We start from the raw sequence: 18,371 nt of genomic DNA, 5'->3' as shown, positions 1-18,371 counted from the left end.
TTTACAGTTCATTTTTGAGGATTTAAAAGCCAAAATGAAAAGTTTATAATTTTATAAAAGCATTTGCATTCATATTTTTGTTAAAACTTACTATTGAGTTACAAATTGGTTTAAATCATTTTTAAGGTTTCATTGTTTTTGTCAGTTTGTAGCGTTAAAATTTGAAAACTTAAAGCTCCCATGACATACTACTTTTTAGATGCTTTTTATATAGGTCTAAGTGGTCCCTAGTACTGTATCTGAAGTCTCTTTCCCGAAATTCAGCCTTGGTGCAGAATTTCAGCCTCTACGAGCCAGTCCCACAATGAGCTTTCCTTGTTGTTTCCTTGTGTTCCTTGTGTCTGTAGCTTTAAATGCTAATGAGGAGGAGAGGGGCGGGGCAACTGCCATGCTTCACTTGTTTGCAAGCCATGATGTCTCTCGAGGAAAAAAAAAATATTGCGCTCGCCTCGCACGGTAGTAGCTCATTTTCTCATGGGCGGGCCAAATTCTCTGGACGGGCAAAGCAGAGAAAGGGGAGGTAACCTTTCCCTGTATGACGACATAAAGGGAAGATTCCAGATTGGGCCATCTGAGCTTTAATTTTCTCAAAGGCGAAGCAGGATACCCAGTGCTCGGTTTACACCTATCACCATTTCTAGCAACTGGGGGACCATAGGCAGGCTAGGGGAACTCGTATTAATGTTAAAAAACCTCATAAAGTTTTCATGCCATGGGACCTTTAATATAACTTCAGACACACAAAAGATTAATACATTTTTTCACATTAAAATCATGTTACACCACACATTGTATTGGCTTTATGGAAACAGTGAGATCTTAATGGTTACAAATTGCCTCATTCAGCCAGACTTTTGTTTTTTAAAGAAAAAGCAGGATAAGTGGAAATTAATATTTGCAATATCCAACATTAAACCACAAGTGCTGTCAATTCAGCTTGTATTGTATTGTATTGTATACAGAACCCAGAATATTTTTTCAATAGAACTCTCCTCAGTTCATTTGATTCAGTTAAACGCTCATAAGTTTGATTGAGTGGAATCTAATGAGTACTGTGTGTGTCTGGACAGGATATCACCGCGAGGGCTTCCTGCAGGTGCAGCACGCGGTGGACCGGGCCATCATGAAGGCCTACAACAGCACGGCGGCGGTGGCCCTCCTCAAGAGAACCCAAGTGCTGCTGGCTCGTTTCCCTTACCCAGCATTCATGTACGACGTCTTCATCCTGGCCATCCAGAACCAGCTGCCACTGCTGCTGGTGCTCAGCTTCACCTACACGTCTCTGAACATCGTCCGAGCTGTAGTACAGGAGAAGGAGAGGAAACTGAAGGTACAGGAAATGGGCATGAACGTGGATTCTGTTGCTCTTGATGTAAGAAAGCTTCACTGCAGCTGTGTGTGTGTGTGTGTTGCAGGAGTACATGCGCATGATGGGTCTCAGCAACTGGTTGCACTGGAGCGCCTGGTTCCTCATGTTTCTCCTCTTCCTCTCCATCTCCATCTTCTTTGTCACCGTGCTTATCTGCGTCAAGGTAAACACATATAATCTGTTCTTTGTAAGTACCTTGTGCTACTAGAAATACCACTATACTGTTTGAATGTCTGTGAACTTTTTTTTTTTTTTAGCTCACTTGAGAACTAGGAACCAGTTTTTATTCAGAACAAGTTCCACTTGTTGCACAGAAGCACTGGAACAGAGTGTTTTTTTTTAATGACGTTTAGTTCATTTACATTTTTCCACCGATACAGATGGTATAGATACTTACTCGTATGTTTGTTTGTATAATAACTTTTACCTGAAGGTACAGTATGCATTTAGAGTTTTGCTTTACATTTTTTTTTTAAAGGTATTATTTTAGTATACAGTTAAGACCAATTATTAATGTCCTCAAAATACAGCAAAAATGGCTGCTGAAGTCTCTTTTTTCCCCAGTAAACATTAACATATACAATTTCCATAATTCTAAACATTAAATACCATATAATACCATATAATATGGTATGTTTAATACTGGTTATAAATGAAAAGAAATTAGGAAAAACTGAGGAATAATGGTTAAAATATAAAACTGTACAAATCTAAGTATGTACATGTATATTTAAAATAAATACTTCTATAAAACTCTATAAAAAATAATACTCAAGACTGTAAATTAATTAGTAATTTGCATGTTAAAATTAAATTAGTGTTTTGAATGTATTATTATGCAATTTGGTCATGATAATACAATTTTCCAAAGCCCCCCAAAAAAAGAAATTCAGATATTATGTTTTTTAATATTTATAAATTTTTGTACTCTAACACATACACTAATTCATATATTTGTACAGTAAACATTAACATATACAATTTCTGCAATTATAAATTTTAAATACCATAAATTATCTATGATATATGTGTATGTGTGTGTATATAATTAATAAAATTCATTTTTCAAATTATTGAATTTTTAATAAAATAAAACAATTTAATTAATGTTAAATACCACAAATTATTGTATGTATAAAACGAATTATAAATAAATACACACACACAAACAAACTAAATAAATATATATAGATCAATAATTAATAAAATTATTATTAAAATATAGAATAATTGTTTCAAATAAGTATAGAATAATTAATAAAAAATAAAACAGTACAAAACTAAGTACATGTATAATTCAAGTAAATGCTTGTATAAAACTCAAAAATAATACTCAAGTCTATAAAGCTTGAATTAAAAAAAAATAATGGTTAATAATAATAGTAATAATAATACAGTTCTCTGAAGCCAAAGATAACTTTTTTTTTCACAACAACAAAACAGTTCTTGATATTTTTATTTAAATAAATAAATAAATTTCTCTGCACCATATTGTAACTGAATGAGTGCAATAAACTGTTAATAGATTCTCTAAGGAATCAGAATCATGAAGTACAATGAGATTTTGAAACAGAATTTTTTTTAAGATTCCCATTTGAGATCGTCCACACTGTTTGCTATGTGTAGCTCATGTATGTGTTGTTTTCCTGTCAGGTGAGTCCTAACGGAGCGGTGTTGACCTACAGTGACCCCACGCTGGTGTTTTTCTTCCTGCTGGTGTTTGCCGTGTCCACCATTAACTTCAGCTTCATGATCAGCGCCTTCTTCTCCAGAGGTAACTTCTCCATCTCTGCTCTGTGAAAGTGTGATTTCTCTTTTCATCACAGAACAGAATGGCCATTACACTCTATTCTTGTTGGACCCTAACAGTGTGCATTTATAGCACATATACTGTATATACAGAGCTTTAATCAAACAGCCTCGTAATCAACAGATTACAGAGAAAGTAGAGGTGACCAAAGAAATGACCAGGACATATTTGCAGTATTTTTGGCTCCATGCATAAACAAAATGAGCTGCGTTTAAACTGAACTCTCAGAAAGCTTTCAAAAATCAGCTCTTTTTTGTCCATAAGCTGTGCTACGTTTTCTTTTCTCTGCCAAACAAAAACCTCCGATTACTACAAACGGTGTTTAAAAGCAGGTAACCAGCTGAGGGCAAATGTTCAGGTTGCAGTTATTGACTTTTTTGATTCTTGAAATGCTTTTAGTGAGTGAAAGCAGGAGTCGTGGCTGGACTGTATTGCGATTTGATTGGCGCTTGTGAGCGCAGTGGCCCTCGGGCGAGCTAATAATAAGATGTGCAGATGTACATAGCTGCTTTAAGAGCGGATTCATCACGCCCTAACTCTTCATCCTGATGGGAAGAAAGAATAGAAAATCAGACATGCATTGGTGTACATTGTTTCATTTAGTTATTGTGTTCGCAAGTGACTCATTATGGAAACCACTGATTTGAGAACCGGCTGTTTTACCACGTGTGGTTTTGAGTTGAAGCTGTAGTTCAGCAAAAAAGCACTACTCACTCATAATTTACTTGACCACATGTTGCAAAAAATATGCAAAAATCATGATTTTTCTAAGCTGATCATTTCCATACAATGAAACTGGTGACCACAAAATAGTTTTCTTATGTAATATTTTAGTCTTAATTTCCAGTACAAATATCTAAAAAAAAAAATACATCAGGATTTACTTGAGAAGCAAAATGACTTGATATGAAGTCTTGTTTTTCAAAAACAAACAAAAAAAAAAAAGTCAATTTTGTGAGTTTATGGTTAAAACAAAAAGAAAAATTATTGTGTTTTCCTTTAAATTAAGTTTATTTTTCCTACCTCATTTTTTCCTTGTTTTAAAGGGGTCATATGATGCTGCTACAAAGAACGTTATTTTGTGTATTTGGTGTAATGCAATGTGTTTATGCGGTTTACGGTTCAAAAAACACATTATTTTCTACATACTGTACATTATTGTTTCTCCTCTATGCCCCGCCTTTCTGAAACGTGTACATTTTTACAAAGCTCATCGGTCTGAAAAGCGAGGTGTGCTGTGATTGGCCAGCTGTCCAGTGCGTTGTGATTGGCCGAATACCTCAAACGTGTGACGGAAATGTTACGCGCTACCATACTGTGTCCGGCCGGAGCGACGAGACAAAAACATTAAAACCCATTATAAACGAGGCATTTGTTGCATCCAGTGGGGACATAATTATGGATTATAATGACTTATACTGTCTTTTTACGTGGTGCGATGCAACATAAAACCATGTCTGCATTTGTGATCGGAGAAATGACAAACAACAAGTGCTACTCTACACTGCCCAAAACTCGCGTTTGAATAGTCAGTAGCAAATCCTTTAAAGGGGTCCTATTATGCTGTTTCACTTTTTTGATTTTAGTCAGTGTGTAGTGTGTATGTTTGGGCATTAAAAAGATCTAGAAAGTTACAAATCTCAAAGTCCACTCCAAAGGGAGATATTTAGAGAATTTTCAAGAACTACAACAAACGGCTCGTTTGGACTACAGCGTTTGGTTTCCGGGCTTTGTGATATCAGAATTTATATTAGATATTAGAATTTCATTACAAATAATTCCATATTCTGAAGTGAAGTAAACTTCAACGGATTTCCCTTGCTCAGGGATTAGGGAGCAATGTACACTGTGTAGGTACCATGTCAATCGGTACACAGTTCATGCACGGAGCTCACTTCTAACGAGATGATGATCTGAATCAGGTGTGTTAACAAAGAGAGACGTGCAAAACATGCAGCGCAGGGGTACGCGAGGACTGGAATTGAGAACAGCTGGTCTAGAAGAAATCTACAAGTACAACACGACGTAGCTTGGTGCCGCGGACAGATGCCGAACGGCGCCGCCGGTGTGCCTACACTCATAGAAAATAATGTATTTGAATTTTAAAGACGTGGCGCAACACTGCGCGACCGCCTGAAATGCTGTTTTTTTTTCACCTCCGTGCCCAAACAAAGACTTCCGAAAGCGGATGATGTCAGGAAACAGTGGTTGCAATTTACTTTTTAACTCTGTTCCTGAGCATTATAACCCCAATTTGCTATTGTGTGCTGCGCATTTTACTGAGGACAGCTTCCACATCACGAGTGCCGGATTCGCCAAAAGCTTTTGTTGAAAGACGGAGCAAGGGGGCGGGGCAGTACTGAAACACCGTCTAAGCTGTTCACCAATCACAACGCACTGGGACAGCTAACCAATCACAACACATTTTGTTTTTCGGAAGGCGGACCTTCATCAAAGCCAGAACTAATCGAGAACAGCCGGCATTGTAGTCTACTCTACCAGGATCAGGAAACAGTTCTCCATAAAATGTGCTGCACACATCTGAATATTTGGGTTGAAGTGTTCTGGAACAGTGTTGTAAATACAACTTAACCACTGATTTCTAGTCGTGTCCTCTTTTGGAAGACCAAACAAAGTAGTTTCGCTTTCACAGCGAAACACACAGCGCCTTCACGACATGGCGGCGGCAACAACAATACTACAGCGAGAATAAAAGTTAAACCTTCTTTCTTTTCGTGAACATTTGGGTGACGTTATGCAAATCTTACCACACCGTGACGTAGATATGTGGGAGTGTGTTAGAACGAGCGTGGTTGACTCTTCAACTTTTATAAAGAATATCTCTTTGGATTTGAGACTTTAGTCATTGCAACTTTACAGATCTTCTTTATGCACCAAGAGCTTGTAACACTCCAAAGAGAAAGGAAAAATTTAAATCGCATCATATGACCCCTTTAAGTATAAACTGAAAATGAGACTTCGTATCTGAAGTCATTTTGGACCTCAAATAAATGAATCTTTAAGAATGTGTAGATATTTGTACTGGAAAACGAGACACAAAATATGGAGTAAAAAATATTGCCTTGCATATCTCCAAAAAGACAAAATGGTACATGATTTTTTGTGTGTGAAGAACCAGACAAAACTTTAGCTTCTGTTCACTAAAACAGCATGCCTTCTGCTCTTACTCTCCAATCTTGTTCACATTTCTGCATTTTAAAACCTGGCACGACACGTTTAATGTTTTCTTTTTGCGTGAACAGGTTTGTTCAGTAAATTGCATTGAATAAAAAAGCTCAAATATGCTTGCTGATGCATTAATAAAATCATCAAATGAGTGAGAATCCTTTTAAAGGGCAGTTTTGAAAACATTTTCAGGCACTCTGGCATTAAATTCTGACATATAGCATCATGTGTAGGAGGAAAATGAGGCAGTGCATGTCTGTATTGCTGAAAAATGCAGCCTCAGGCAGGAAATGTAATCTTAAATGTTGTCCTGTGTAAAAAATCAGCTGACACTGTGCTTTTAAGAGAAATGTTTGCTTGTTTGGTCTCAAGGCAAATGCTTTGGTTGACAGTAATATGTTAGATGTTCATTGTAGATTTACCTGTTCGTATGGTTCATGCTTCATTTACCTAATTCAACTTTGGTTAGCTTTTCATGTCAAAGCTTCGGTTCAACCTTCTCTGAAAATGTGTTAATATACTTTATTAATTTCATCAAAAAAATTTAAAACAAAAAACTTACTTAAAGCTAATTTAGGACCGTTACGATTTTTTGTTGTTGTTACATTTTTATTACTGCAGTGTAAATACATTTATTTATTTTATTTATTTATTAAATGTATTTTATAATTTTTTCATTTTATTCATGTTCGTTTCTTTTTTTATTTCTTTTATTTTAAACTAAAACCAGTACTACAAATACTACTGTGATGTATAAAAATTCAACAGTTTAATTGCAATTTCATCTCTTTTTTGCATTACAGATGCAAAACAATGCCAAAACTCTTAATTTTAATATTTGACATTTCTTTAAGCTATATAGAATGTCTTGTTTTATTTTAAAGGTGAAATATGACTTGTGCATTTTCTTGACAGCATCTTGTTTCATTATAACATTTATTATTTATTGTTGTGGTTTTATACAGCTGATATATGTGATGCAGAACAGGGTCGGCTGTTTTTTCTTACAGCACAGTGTCTGAAATCGAATCGATGTGGTTCAACAAACTCTTTTATTCAAAAGCCCATAGACTCGTGCTCTCGGGTTGAGAAAGGCTGAAAATGGAAAAATGTCCTACTCCGCCGGTCCGGCCCATTAAGAGCCCAAATGACATATTGTTGAGAGTGGTCCCTCCGAGACGTGAATGTAAAAATAGCCCAGTGTGTCATTTTCTTCCATTTGATGAACAGCGGTGCCACTCTTTTCACTGCTCTTTTCTCTCATCTCCTCTCTCTCATTTGCTCTTTTGTGGCTGTTTAAGGGTCGCGGGGATTGTAGCTCGAGGCCGTGTGTGTGAATGAGTGCATGGGTTTGATTCAATGATTCACATCACACATCCATCATTAAATCTCACACACTGAACCTCGTGCTGGGGCACAAAAATGGCCTGGTCACATTTACCCAAAAATTATTTATTTTCTAACAGGCTTCCAGAGAAAAGCCCTTAAAAGTCCAGTGTATTTATAAATAATATATTTATATATAAATACTAAAATAATTTAACCTTTTTGTTTGTTTCTTTCTTTTACAATGGCGTCTTTTTTTCTTTCTTCCTGTGTCAGAAGGAAAAAAAATTTAACTTAAATGATTTTAGCAAATGGCTGTAATATAACAAAGAGTGAAAAATTTAAGGGGGTCTGAATACTTTCCGTACCCACTGTATATATATATATATATATATATATATATATATATGTATATACTGTATATCTCAGTGTGATTTTTTATTTTTTTTTACTTTCACAATAACATATTTGTTCCTAATAATTATATGACAGTATTTTTATTTAGAGAATCACCATTGTGAATAATGGGAAATTTTACACACTTTTTTTTTATTTATTTTTTTTACAGTTTTTCCTGAGGCAGAATCATACGTTTCTCTCTAAATTCCCATGAATATATTATGAAAAATAATGAAAATGAAATGAAAGCAAGAAAATAAATATTATATTTATAAAATAAAAGTATTTGTTTTGTTGCCTTTTTTAAATCAGCATGAATTGTTAAATTACAGTACTTTTATGTAGAGAATCACTATCATGAATAATTGGAAATATGAAAACACAAATGTCCATGCACTTTGTGGTATGATTGTAAAACCAATGACACAACATCTTAAAGTAAAATATAATTTCTTTCCTTTGATTTTGCAAAAGTTTTCAGTGGAGATTACTTGTTCTTGTGATGCTTTCATTGATTTCGAAGCAAAACTCAGTTTAAATTCAGTTTCTTTCTCTCCCGTAGCGAATGTGGCCGCAGCAGCGGGTGGCTTCATCTACTTCCTGAGCTACCTGCCGTACGTCTTCCTGTGGCCTCGCTATGACCTGCTGTCACACGCCCAGAAAGTCTCTGCCTGCCTCATCTCCAACGTGGCCATGGCCATGGGAGCCCAGCTGATCGGCATGTTTGAGGGCAAAGGTCAGGGATCCGACTGAACCTGACACTGCTGCTGCTCTAATCACGCATCTTAAGCTGACGCTCGTGTCCTGTGTCTCCTCAGGGACGGGCATCCAGTGGCATAACCTGTTTGAGCCGGTGACGGTGGACGATGACTTCTCTCTGGCTCAAGTGCTGGGACTGCTGCTGCTGGACTCTGTGCTGTACGGTCTGGTTGCCTGGTACGTGGAAGCCGTGTTTCCGGGAGAATATGGAGTCCCTCGCCCGTGGTACTTCTTCATCCTGGTACGTACTAAATAATAATAATAATACGTTTAATTTATATAGCGCCTTTCCCAAGCTCAAGGACGCTGCACAATGACAAAAGCAAATAAACAATCATGTTATACATAGATGTACATGACATTTGCCAAGTCCAGAACATGCGGTTGCAGTTGCATACCACAGTAATAATACAGTATCATAATCACAAAAAAAAAAAAAAAGAGAAAAACATTATAACAGGTAATATTGGTTGAACATATAGGTTTTGAGTTTAGACTTAAATTTGTGCAGTGTGGTTATTGTCGAAGAGCTAGGGGCAATGTGTTCCAAATTTTGGGAGCCAAAACAGAGAAAGATCTACCTCCCATAGATAATAGGTGAAATCTCGGAACACAAAGAAGTTCATCTCCAGATGATCGACGTGGACGAGAGGGAATGTATGGAGAAAGCAGGTCAGAGAGATAGGTAGGTGCAAGACCATGGAGTGACTTAAAGGTAAGCAGAAGAATTTTATAAATGATACGAGAGGACTCCGGTAGCCATTGGAGGTTGAACAGAATTGGAGTGATATGTGCAGACCGTTTAGTGTAAGTTAGCATTCTCGCAGCAGAATTTTGAATATATTGCAATCGAGAGATGGAGCGTAATGGTAATCCGGAAAAAAAAGCGTTACAGTAATCAAGGTGGGATGTGATTAAAGCATGTACTAGGAATTCAGCATCTTTTGGGCTGATGAAGGAATGGAGTTTGGCAATACGGCGAAGTTGAAAAAATGCAGCTTTGGAGAGCTTATTGATATGAGCATCTAGGTTTAAAGAAGAGTCAAGAATGATACCCAAGTTTTTAACTGTGGCAGATGGAATAATTGATGTGGCTTCGAGGTCAAATCTAGGGGCATTTGTTATGTTTTTTGTTACAGTTGGGGGCCCGACAAGTAAGATATTGACGCATGACAATAGAGATGCAGTCTGGTGAATAGAGTCAGGTTGGCAGGAAGTGTATATCTGAATATCATCGGCATAGCAGTGGTACTGTAAACCGTGGCGGCGAATAATTTGTCAGAGGGGCATAATATAAATAATAAATAATAATGGCCCTAGGACTGAGCCCTGTGGCACACCCTGTTTAAGAGGGACAGAGGGAGATTTATAGCCATGTATGGTGATGTAGTATTGTCTGTCCGTCAAATATGAGGAAAACCAGGATAACGCAGCTCCTGAGATGCCAATCTCTGAGAGGCACATGAGTAATAGCTTATGAGAGACAGTATCAAAAGCTGAGCTGAGATCGAGTAGTAGAAGTATAGAAAGATTGCCCAAATCACCAGAAAGGAGGAGGTGGTTTATAACCCTTACCAGAGCAGTTTCAGAACTGTGTTGCGAACGAAAACCTGACTGAAATATATCAAAGTGTTCATTGAGAGCTAGAAATGACTGCAATTGAGCGGCAACAACCTTTTCCATGATTTTTGAAACAAACGGTAGGTTGGAGATTGGACGATAATTAATGTAATCAGTTGGGTCTAGATTTGGCTTTTTAAGAATAGGAGTAACAGCAGCAGTTTTAAGTGAAACTGGAACAGTGGCAGAGGTAAGAAAACCTTTTCCATGATTTTTGAAACAAACGGTAGGTTGGAGATTGGACGATAATTAATGTAATCAGTTGGGTCTAGATTTGGCTTTTTAAGAATAGGAGTAACAGCAGCAGTTTTAAGTGAAACTGGAACAGTGGCAGAGGTAAGAAACATGTTTACAAGATGTGAAATTGGAGCAGAAATGACAGAGGTGCAGTGTTTTAAAAGGAATGTTGGTGCAGGGTCAGCCCGGCAGGAAGAAGAATTGGATTTCAGCATTATTTCACTAATTAAGGTGGGATTAGTCAAGGAGAAATTATAGAGCGTTTGAATAGACCGAGCTAGCTCACAAGTAGAAGTGGTCAGTTCTACACCAAATGTCCCACATAAAGCGTCCAGCTTGCCCTGAAAATGGCGTAAAAAAGAACAGCATAGATCGTCAGATTCTCATTGAAAGGCATTATGCATGGGAGCCTGAACTAGCCTATTCACCATGCTAAAAAGTGATTTGTGATTAGTGATAGGCCTATTGTTTGCTTTGTTAATAATTTTAGAAATATAGGAAGAGTGAGCTTCGTTCAAGGCAGTTTTATAGTGCTTAACATGATCTGAAAATGCCTGAAAGTGTACAGTTAAACCTGTTTTCCTAAAAAGGTGTTCAAGTTGCCTGCCTTTTGCTTTCATAGCACGTAGCTCATCATTAAACCATGGAGAGGAGCTGGACATGGGAACAGACCTAGTCCTAATTGGGGCATGCTCGTCTAAAACATCATCAATAGCAGAGTGATACAAATCAGATATCTTGGATGGACATGTAAAATTGAAAACATCAGAAATAACAGATGAAGCAATAAAGGCAGTAAATGTATCAACATTGATAGCATCGAACTTACGATAAGAAATGGTTATGTTGTCAGTACATTTGGTTGGATAAGTATTTTCTAACAGTAGCCATATTTTTGGTCAATTTCAGCTGCATTGAAAATAGGGGTTGAATTGAATTAATCTGTTTCTTAAAGGGTGTGTAAAATTTCAGAAATTGGCAAACAAAGAAAAGCAATAAGCAAAAAGTCACATCATGTATAATCATGACTGATCATTTATATTATCACTTTGAACTTATGCACGTTCCCAAGTAATCATAATGTAAATGTCACGTTGTAATGCTAAATATTTGAAACAACCTGTGAATTCATTAAACATCTTCCCTTTGAGAATTAAAGTCGGAGGTTATTCAAACTTTAATTTGTGATTTTTAAAAACATTATTTTAATGAGCTCAAAGTAGTGTTAATATTTTCAGCTATTTTAATTTTAGTCTTAGTTTTAGTCCCGTGCAGAGGTGGACAGTAGTGAAGTATTTTTACTCTGCTGTAAAAGTACTTTTCAAGTGTCAGTACTTTATCAGAGTGTTTTTCTTTAGAAAACCTTACTTCACAACATTCCAAAGCATAATATTGCACTTTTTACTGCACTACGTTTCATATTAAATATCATTTAATACTTAATTACATTAGAAAACTATTACTTTCTTTCTTTTGTTCAAGTAAAAGTAATTGAAAGATTTACTTGAGTACAAGAAAGTACTACATTTTTAATGTTCTTAAGTATGAAAGGTAAAACAAACAAACAACTTTTATTTATGAAATGTAGTGCAGTAAAAAGTTAGACATTATGCTTTGGAATGTAGTGAAGTAAAAGTCAAAGCACTCTGATAAACTACAGATAATTTTAAATTTACTTGAGTAAAGTAAAAATACTTCACTACTGTCCGCCTCTAGTCCCGTGTTAAAATGTCCTTGTTAGTTTTTTTTGTAAGTCAACCTTATCCTATTTAGTTTTACTCAAGTTTTAGTCGACTAAAAGTCTCAACATTTTAGTCTAGTTTTAGTCCAAGAAATCTTGACATTTTAGCAATGAGATTATTATTAATGAACCGTACGGTATTAATTTTGGCAGCCATTTTTTATTTAGTCTTAGTCTTACTCAAATGTATGAATGAAAAATGAAATGAAAATGTATCCTTGTAACAGCGAAGCTTGGATTCGGGAATTAGAACCACACTCATGAAAGCTTGCGTAGTAGACTCGTGTAGAGCAGTCTGCAATAACATTTTGTCTCCTTTTTTGACGAAAATAAAAAGAGATTTTTGGTAAAGTTTGTATTTTTTGTATACATTTTAGTCTTGTCTTATTTCGTCAACGAAATTGCATGTTGATATAGTCATAGTTAACTTTTATTGTCCTTATTATCGTCTCTTAGACATGGGAAAAAAGCTCGTCAATGAACATTTTTCGTCATAGTCTTTGTTAACGAAATTAACACTAACTCAAACAACAATCAAAAGAAAAAAAAGCAATGTTTTTACTATGCAAAATATTCTTAACTTTATTCTCAGAAAATAAGAAGATAATAGCAGAATGTATCGTAAATCCGGCCTTTAAAAGTGTAATTATGCTCAATGTTTTTGACCATGACTGTTTATTTTGAGCGATTATTTCCTCAATCCTCAAGCTTCCTCGTGTGCATCACATGGATTAGTGTTATTGCGAAACTATGGTCAAAATAGCTCTATTTTGGCCTTGTGAACTTGTCGCAGAGATCAGCGGTTCACCCATGGGAAGTCTTTAAAGTGCAAGAGAGTGTGATCCAGCACGAGCGCAACCTGAGTGTCTTTCCTGACCGACGGGCTCCTGAAAGACAGGAAGCATTTGGTCTCGGCAGGAAAACCGCGCTTATGTCATCAAGACTGCCAGGAAGTGCATGCGCAGCCTTATCTCCAGACGTACAGGATTTACTGTAGGGCGTGAAGAGGGAGGGGATGACGAACAGCGGCGTGATTTGCACAGAGCTATTGTATATGTAGGACACCCGATGCGTCAATGCTCGTGTTTGCAGACAGGCTTATCAATGGGGCGGCAATAAAGACCCCATCAGAGTGAAAGTGATGTGAAACAATGACCTCCTGGGTCACGCCTTTGACTCAGTGGATGTCTAACATGTTAATACACAAATGCTTTTGTAAACAGATGTAATGAATGACCTGGTTTTTGAGCTTATCTGTAAATGTTTTCACAGATTTATGGGTTTACAGGAATTTCTTAAAGGGGTCCTATTATGCTTTTTCACTTTTTCAACTTTAGTTAGTCTGTAATGTTGCTGTTTGAGCATAAAAAAGATCTGCAAAAGTTACAAAGCTCAAAGTCCACTTCAAAAGGAGATATTTTATTCAACAGAAATCACTTTTCAAAAACTACAACGAACGACTCGTTTGGACTACAACGCATATTTTCCGGGTTTTGTGATATCACAAATATCGACGAATGGGATGAGACCTGGTTGAGCTGCACTAGAGAAGGCAACGAGTGTTATCACTATGTCAGAGACACGCTAGCTTTCCCTTAGAGTGGTTACAATCATCCGGGTTTAAATCGCGCTCAAATTGATTTGATATTGACACAATATTTACACTGAAGCTCGCAGGCGGCTATGGTAAGGGGCATGACATTTCCCGACCAGGCGCCGAGTGGAGCCAATCACAGCACACACTGGCCCAGTTAACCAATCACAACACATTTCGTATTTCAGAAGGCGGGCCTTCATTTGATACAGGAACTATTCAAGCCGTTAATGCCAGACTAGGGAGAGAGGTGTTGTAATAATGTAAAATATGTGGAAAATAATGTGTTTTTCAAACAACCTAGTATGAGAGCCTGTTCTAGTACACCCCCAAAACAAAATCAAGACTTTGTAAAAGAGCGTAATAGGACCCCTTTAAACTTAATTAGTTACTTAGTATGTTTTTAGTGCTATTTTCTAAGGCAAGCATCACTATTACTGTTGTTCATGGTTAGGGATTTGACCTTTGGTTATAACTCTGACACAGTTTATTCTGTAGACATAATGAATGTTGCATTAAATGTTGCCTGAGCACCCTGAAATGAACATCTTAACCCAGCCTAAGCTGGTTTTCTGGTCTTCACCTGGACTGTATCAACCTGCAGGCCTTAACAAAATCAGCAAAAAAAGGAGGCTTCAAGATTACTTAAAATTATTTAAAATAAGGCAAAACAAGCATTAAATAAAATAAAACTACTAAAAAATTTTATTTCTTATATTAATAATTTAATTTGATTATTTCTCATATCAAGGTTCAAACTCAGGGTTCAGAAAAACTGGATATATGAGGAAGCCTAATTTTAAAAGTGTAATTTCTAGACCTGGAAAAGTCATAGGCATTTTTTTAATTTTCTAGTTGCTGCAATATTTCATCAGATATAAATTGTGAGTAAAAAAAACTCTTATCCTGTAAATCACGAACAACTGGAAAAGTTTAATTTTGTTATGGACAATGGGGGGAGGGGGGGACTTTTAGTCTAAAAAGGTTGAAAACCGCTGGTTTACAGAAGTTTTAGGCACTTTCAAATCAGCTGAAGACTAGCTTGGCTAGTCTTAAACCAATTAAGACCAGCAAACCAGCTTAGGCTGGTTTAAGCATGTTTTTTCAGCAATGCAGATTTGCTATTTTTAAGCTAACTGGTGAAAAAGGTTCCTTAGAGTCACGTTTTATGTGACAGACTTGAAACATTTATGGTGCAGTCACATTTAACGTTGTTCAACAAATTTCCGTGAAATCCAGTTATTTCAATGCGAGTCCGCACAATGTGGCTCAAGTTGGTTTCGCAGCCGGTTCAGGTTGGTCACTCTAATTCGCAGCAGAAACGGCTTCGTTTTTTTCAACAGTTTAATGGTTTGCGTTGCAGGATTAAACTTAGTTGTGTAATGTAACTCTACATATAAACAAATTATTTACAGAAACCTCCGAATTGCACCAGTAAACTCATGTGTAAACTTCAGTGGGAATCCACACAATCAGGAATTTCGGGACAACGTTAACTAAAAAGATAAAGTTTAAAAAAATCGTTCTAAATTTAAGAGAATATCAGAATCCGCACCACAACTCTAATGATAATGATACAGAGGAATGATATCGTTGGAATCACTTACAGAATAATTTTTTCCAGCTGATGAACGATAAAAACATTGACTGCCAACCAGAATCCATCTTTGGTGTGAACACTAATATAGTTGTCATTATCTTATAATTATCGCTCTTAGCGTGAATGGGCCTTTTGCACTAATTTACATTTTATGAGAGAGAACATTATATGAATATTTAGCAGTTCTTCATCATGAAACCAATGGGGAACATTTAGCCATTATTCTAATATTTCTCCTCCTCATCTGCTCTCAGCCCTCATACTGGTCCGGCAGCCCTCGTGTGACCCTGCTGAAGGAGAAGGAGGAAGAAGAGGAGGCCGAGAAGGTGTCGAAGGGCGAATTCTTTGAAGAGGAGCCAGCTGGACTGGTCTCGGGGGTCAAGATCAAACATTTGGCAAAGGTATCATCAGACGCACTGTGTTTTTAGGCCATTGGCCAGTGAATTTTGAGCACCTATTAGAAAAGGTTAATGGAGGTCGATCGGAACAAAACTTGAAAGAAATCGGCCACTGTGGGCCGATATCGCAGTTTTCAAGGGCGTAAACCATTGTATATTGTGCGCTTCTTCACACAGACACACAATATATTTGTATCGTAGGATAGAACTCCTCATTACGAACAACTTTGCCTCTAGGACCATTGCTGTCGATCACATTGTTTGTTAAAAAATGGAGAATATGTAAAAAAAAAAATATATATATATTTTGTGAACTAGTCCTAGGTTTTTTGCTAAAAAAACTCCACTGCAGTATAATTCTCTGGACTCTCTAGGTCAATAATTATCAAAAAAAATGGAGGCCGAGAAGGTGTCGAAGGGCGAATTCTTTGAAGAGGAGCCAGCTGGACTGGTCTCGGGGGTCAAGATCAAACATTTGGCAAAGGTATCATCAGACGCTCTGTGTTTTTAGGCCATTGGCCAGTGAATTTTGAGCACCTATTAGAAAAGGTTAATGGAGGTCGATCGGAACAAAACTTGAAAGAAATCGGCCACTGTGGGCCGATATCGCAGTTTTCAAGGGCGTAAACCATTGTATATTGTGCGCTTCTTCACACAGACACACAATATATTTGTATCGTAGGATAGAACTCCTCATTACGAACAACTTTGCCTCTAGGACCATTGCTGTCGATCACATTGTTTGTTAAAAAATGGAGAATATGTAAAAAAAAATATATATATATTTTGTGAACTAGTCCTAGGTTTTTTGCTAAAAAAACTCCACTGCAGTATAATTCTCTGGACTCTCTAGGTCAATAATTATCAAAAAAAAATTGATCTTTACCCTTTGGGTAGCTATAACGCGGTCATTTTGAAAAGGGGCCTGTCCAAACATACCCAAAAGCCAAAATTACCTGGGTTCTACCTGGGCAAATTACCCAAAAATGCTTTGGGGGGGCAGTGTGATGGAGACATGTAGAAGCTGTTGGAAAACTTGAGCATGTGGATTGTTCTGTCACAGGTGTTCAAAGTGGGCAATAAGACCAAGGAGGCGGTGAGGGATTTAACGCTCAACATGTTTGAAGGCCAGATCACTGTCCTGCTGGGTCACAACGGCGCGGGCAAGACCACCACACTATCAATGCTGACCGGTAATGAACACAGTAATGTAATTTTATGTATGAAATAGTGTGGCTGTCCCTCTCAAATTGCTTTAGGAAATGTGATTCGTTTTACTGAGTTCATTTTAATGAACTGGTTCTATAAATGATTTACTTGATTCATTTGAATCATATCTATGTTGTGTTCTTGGAACGTGCGGCGAGACATTGTTTATCATCTGTTTTATAGTTGAATAAAGATTAAATACTGCTTTTACCGCTATGTTTATGATTCAGTGAGTTCATGAAACAAGTCATGAAACTTTCTTGTGACACTTATTAGTGTCAATCTTGTGCCAGATAAACATAGCTCTTTTTTCTGAATCATATAATCTGATAATAATTTAAAGGACTTTAACTTAAATATCTTCAATGTAGTTATAGCCACTTTGTTAGTAGCTAAGTTAATGTACCTATGTACTTTTTCAAAATAGCAGCTTGTCTAACTATATTAAATTATCAGTAGCTTGTAACCATTTTGAAAATATTTTCACAACACTAAAAACACAGTTTAGCTATTCTTTGTTAGCAGCTTATAGCATGGCTACAAGACTGTGTAGTTTTAATTTACCCTGAACTTATGATTCAATTCAAGTTTATTTGTATAACGCTTTTACGATACAAATCGTTGCAAAGCAACTTTACAGAAAATTAAGTTTCTACAATATTTAGTAGTAGCTTATCAGTGGTGACTGTCGGTTTATGTACGTATGGCAGAAATGTACGGAAAATCAAGTAAAGACGTAATCAAACAGACGATGAACACTACAGTATTAACGGCAATTATTATATGATGCAATCAAACTTATAGCAAAATGTGGTAGTTCTGTAAGTTGTTTCAGGGTTGGCATCATCTGAGGTCCTCTGAGGGGTTTGCATCATCTCTTCTCAGGTGTTCTGGATCCAGACTGAAGCTTGTGTAAATCCTAGTTAGTGGCAGAAACGGAGAAACAAATAGAGACATAATTAGCGTAGCTGCTGTTCCAACCAAGTAAAGTGATTTGCTTAACCCAAGCTAAAGAATAATAATGTGCATTTGATCAGATATAACTGCAGTCCAAGATTATGAGATGCATTATTTGAATGCCTGGCCAAAGAGATGTGTCTTTAATCTAGATTTAAACAGAGAG

The 18,371-nt window shown here is 36.7% G+C and overlaps 1 protein-coding gene across 1 annotated transcript in view; it reads left to right on the top strand.

Moving 5' to 3' along the window:
* LOC107553624 (ATP-binding cassette sub-family A member 3-like) overlaps positions 1-18,371 on the top strand; it is a 70,769-nt gene that overhangs the window by 27,930 nt on the left and 24,468 nt on the right. Inside the window, exons 6-12 of the mRNA XM_016235910.1 lie at positions 1,071-1,330; positions 1,416-1,532; positions 3,023-3,143; positions 8,653-8,826; positions 8,909-9,090; positions 15,896-16,042; positions 17,103-17,232. Of these exons, the coding sequence (XP_016091396.1) occupies positions 1,071-1,330; positions 1,416-1,532; positions 3,023-3,143; positions 8,653-8,826; positions 8,909-9,090; positions 15,896-16,042; positions 17,103-17,232 (1,131 nt within the window). The remainder of the gene's footprint in view (positions 1-1,070; positions 1,331-1,415; positions 1,533-3,022; positions 3,144-8,652; positions 8,827-8,908; positions 9,091-15,895; positions 16,043-17,102; positions 17,233-18,371) is intronic.

This window comes from Sinocyclocheilus grahami, unplaced genomic scaffold, assembly GCF_001515645.1.
Source record: "Sinocyclocheilus grahami isolate Dianchi unplaced genomic scaffold, SAMN03320097.WGS_v1.1 scaffold476.1, whole genome shotgun sequence".
Classification (NCBI taxonomy): Eukaryota; Metazoa; Chordata; class Actinopteri; order Cypriniformes; family Cyprinidae; genus Sinocyclocheilus; species Sinocyclocheilus grahami.
The sequence above is the reverse complement of the archived record's forward strand: the minus strand, read 5'-3'. Positions and strand labels throughout refer to the sequence as shown.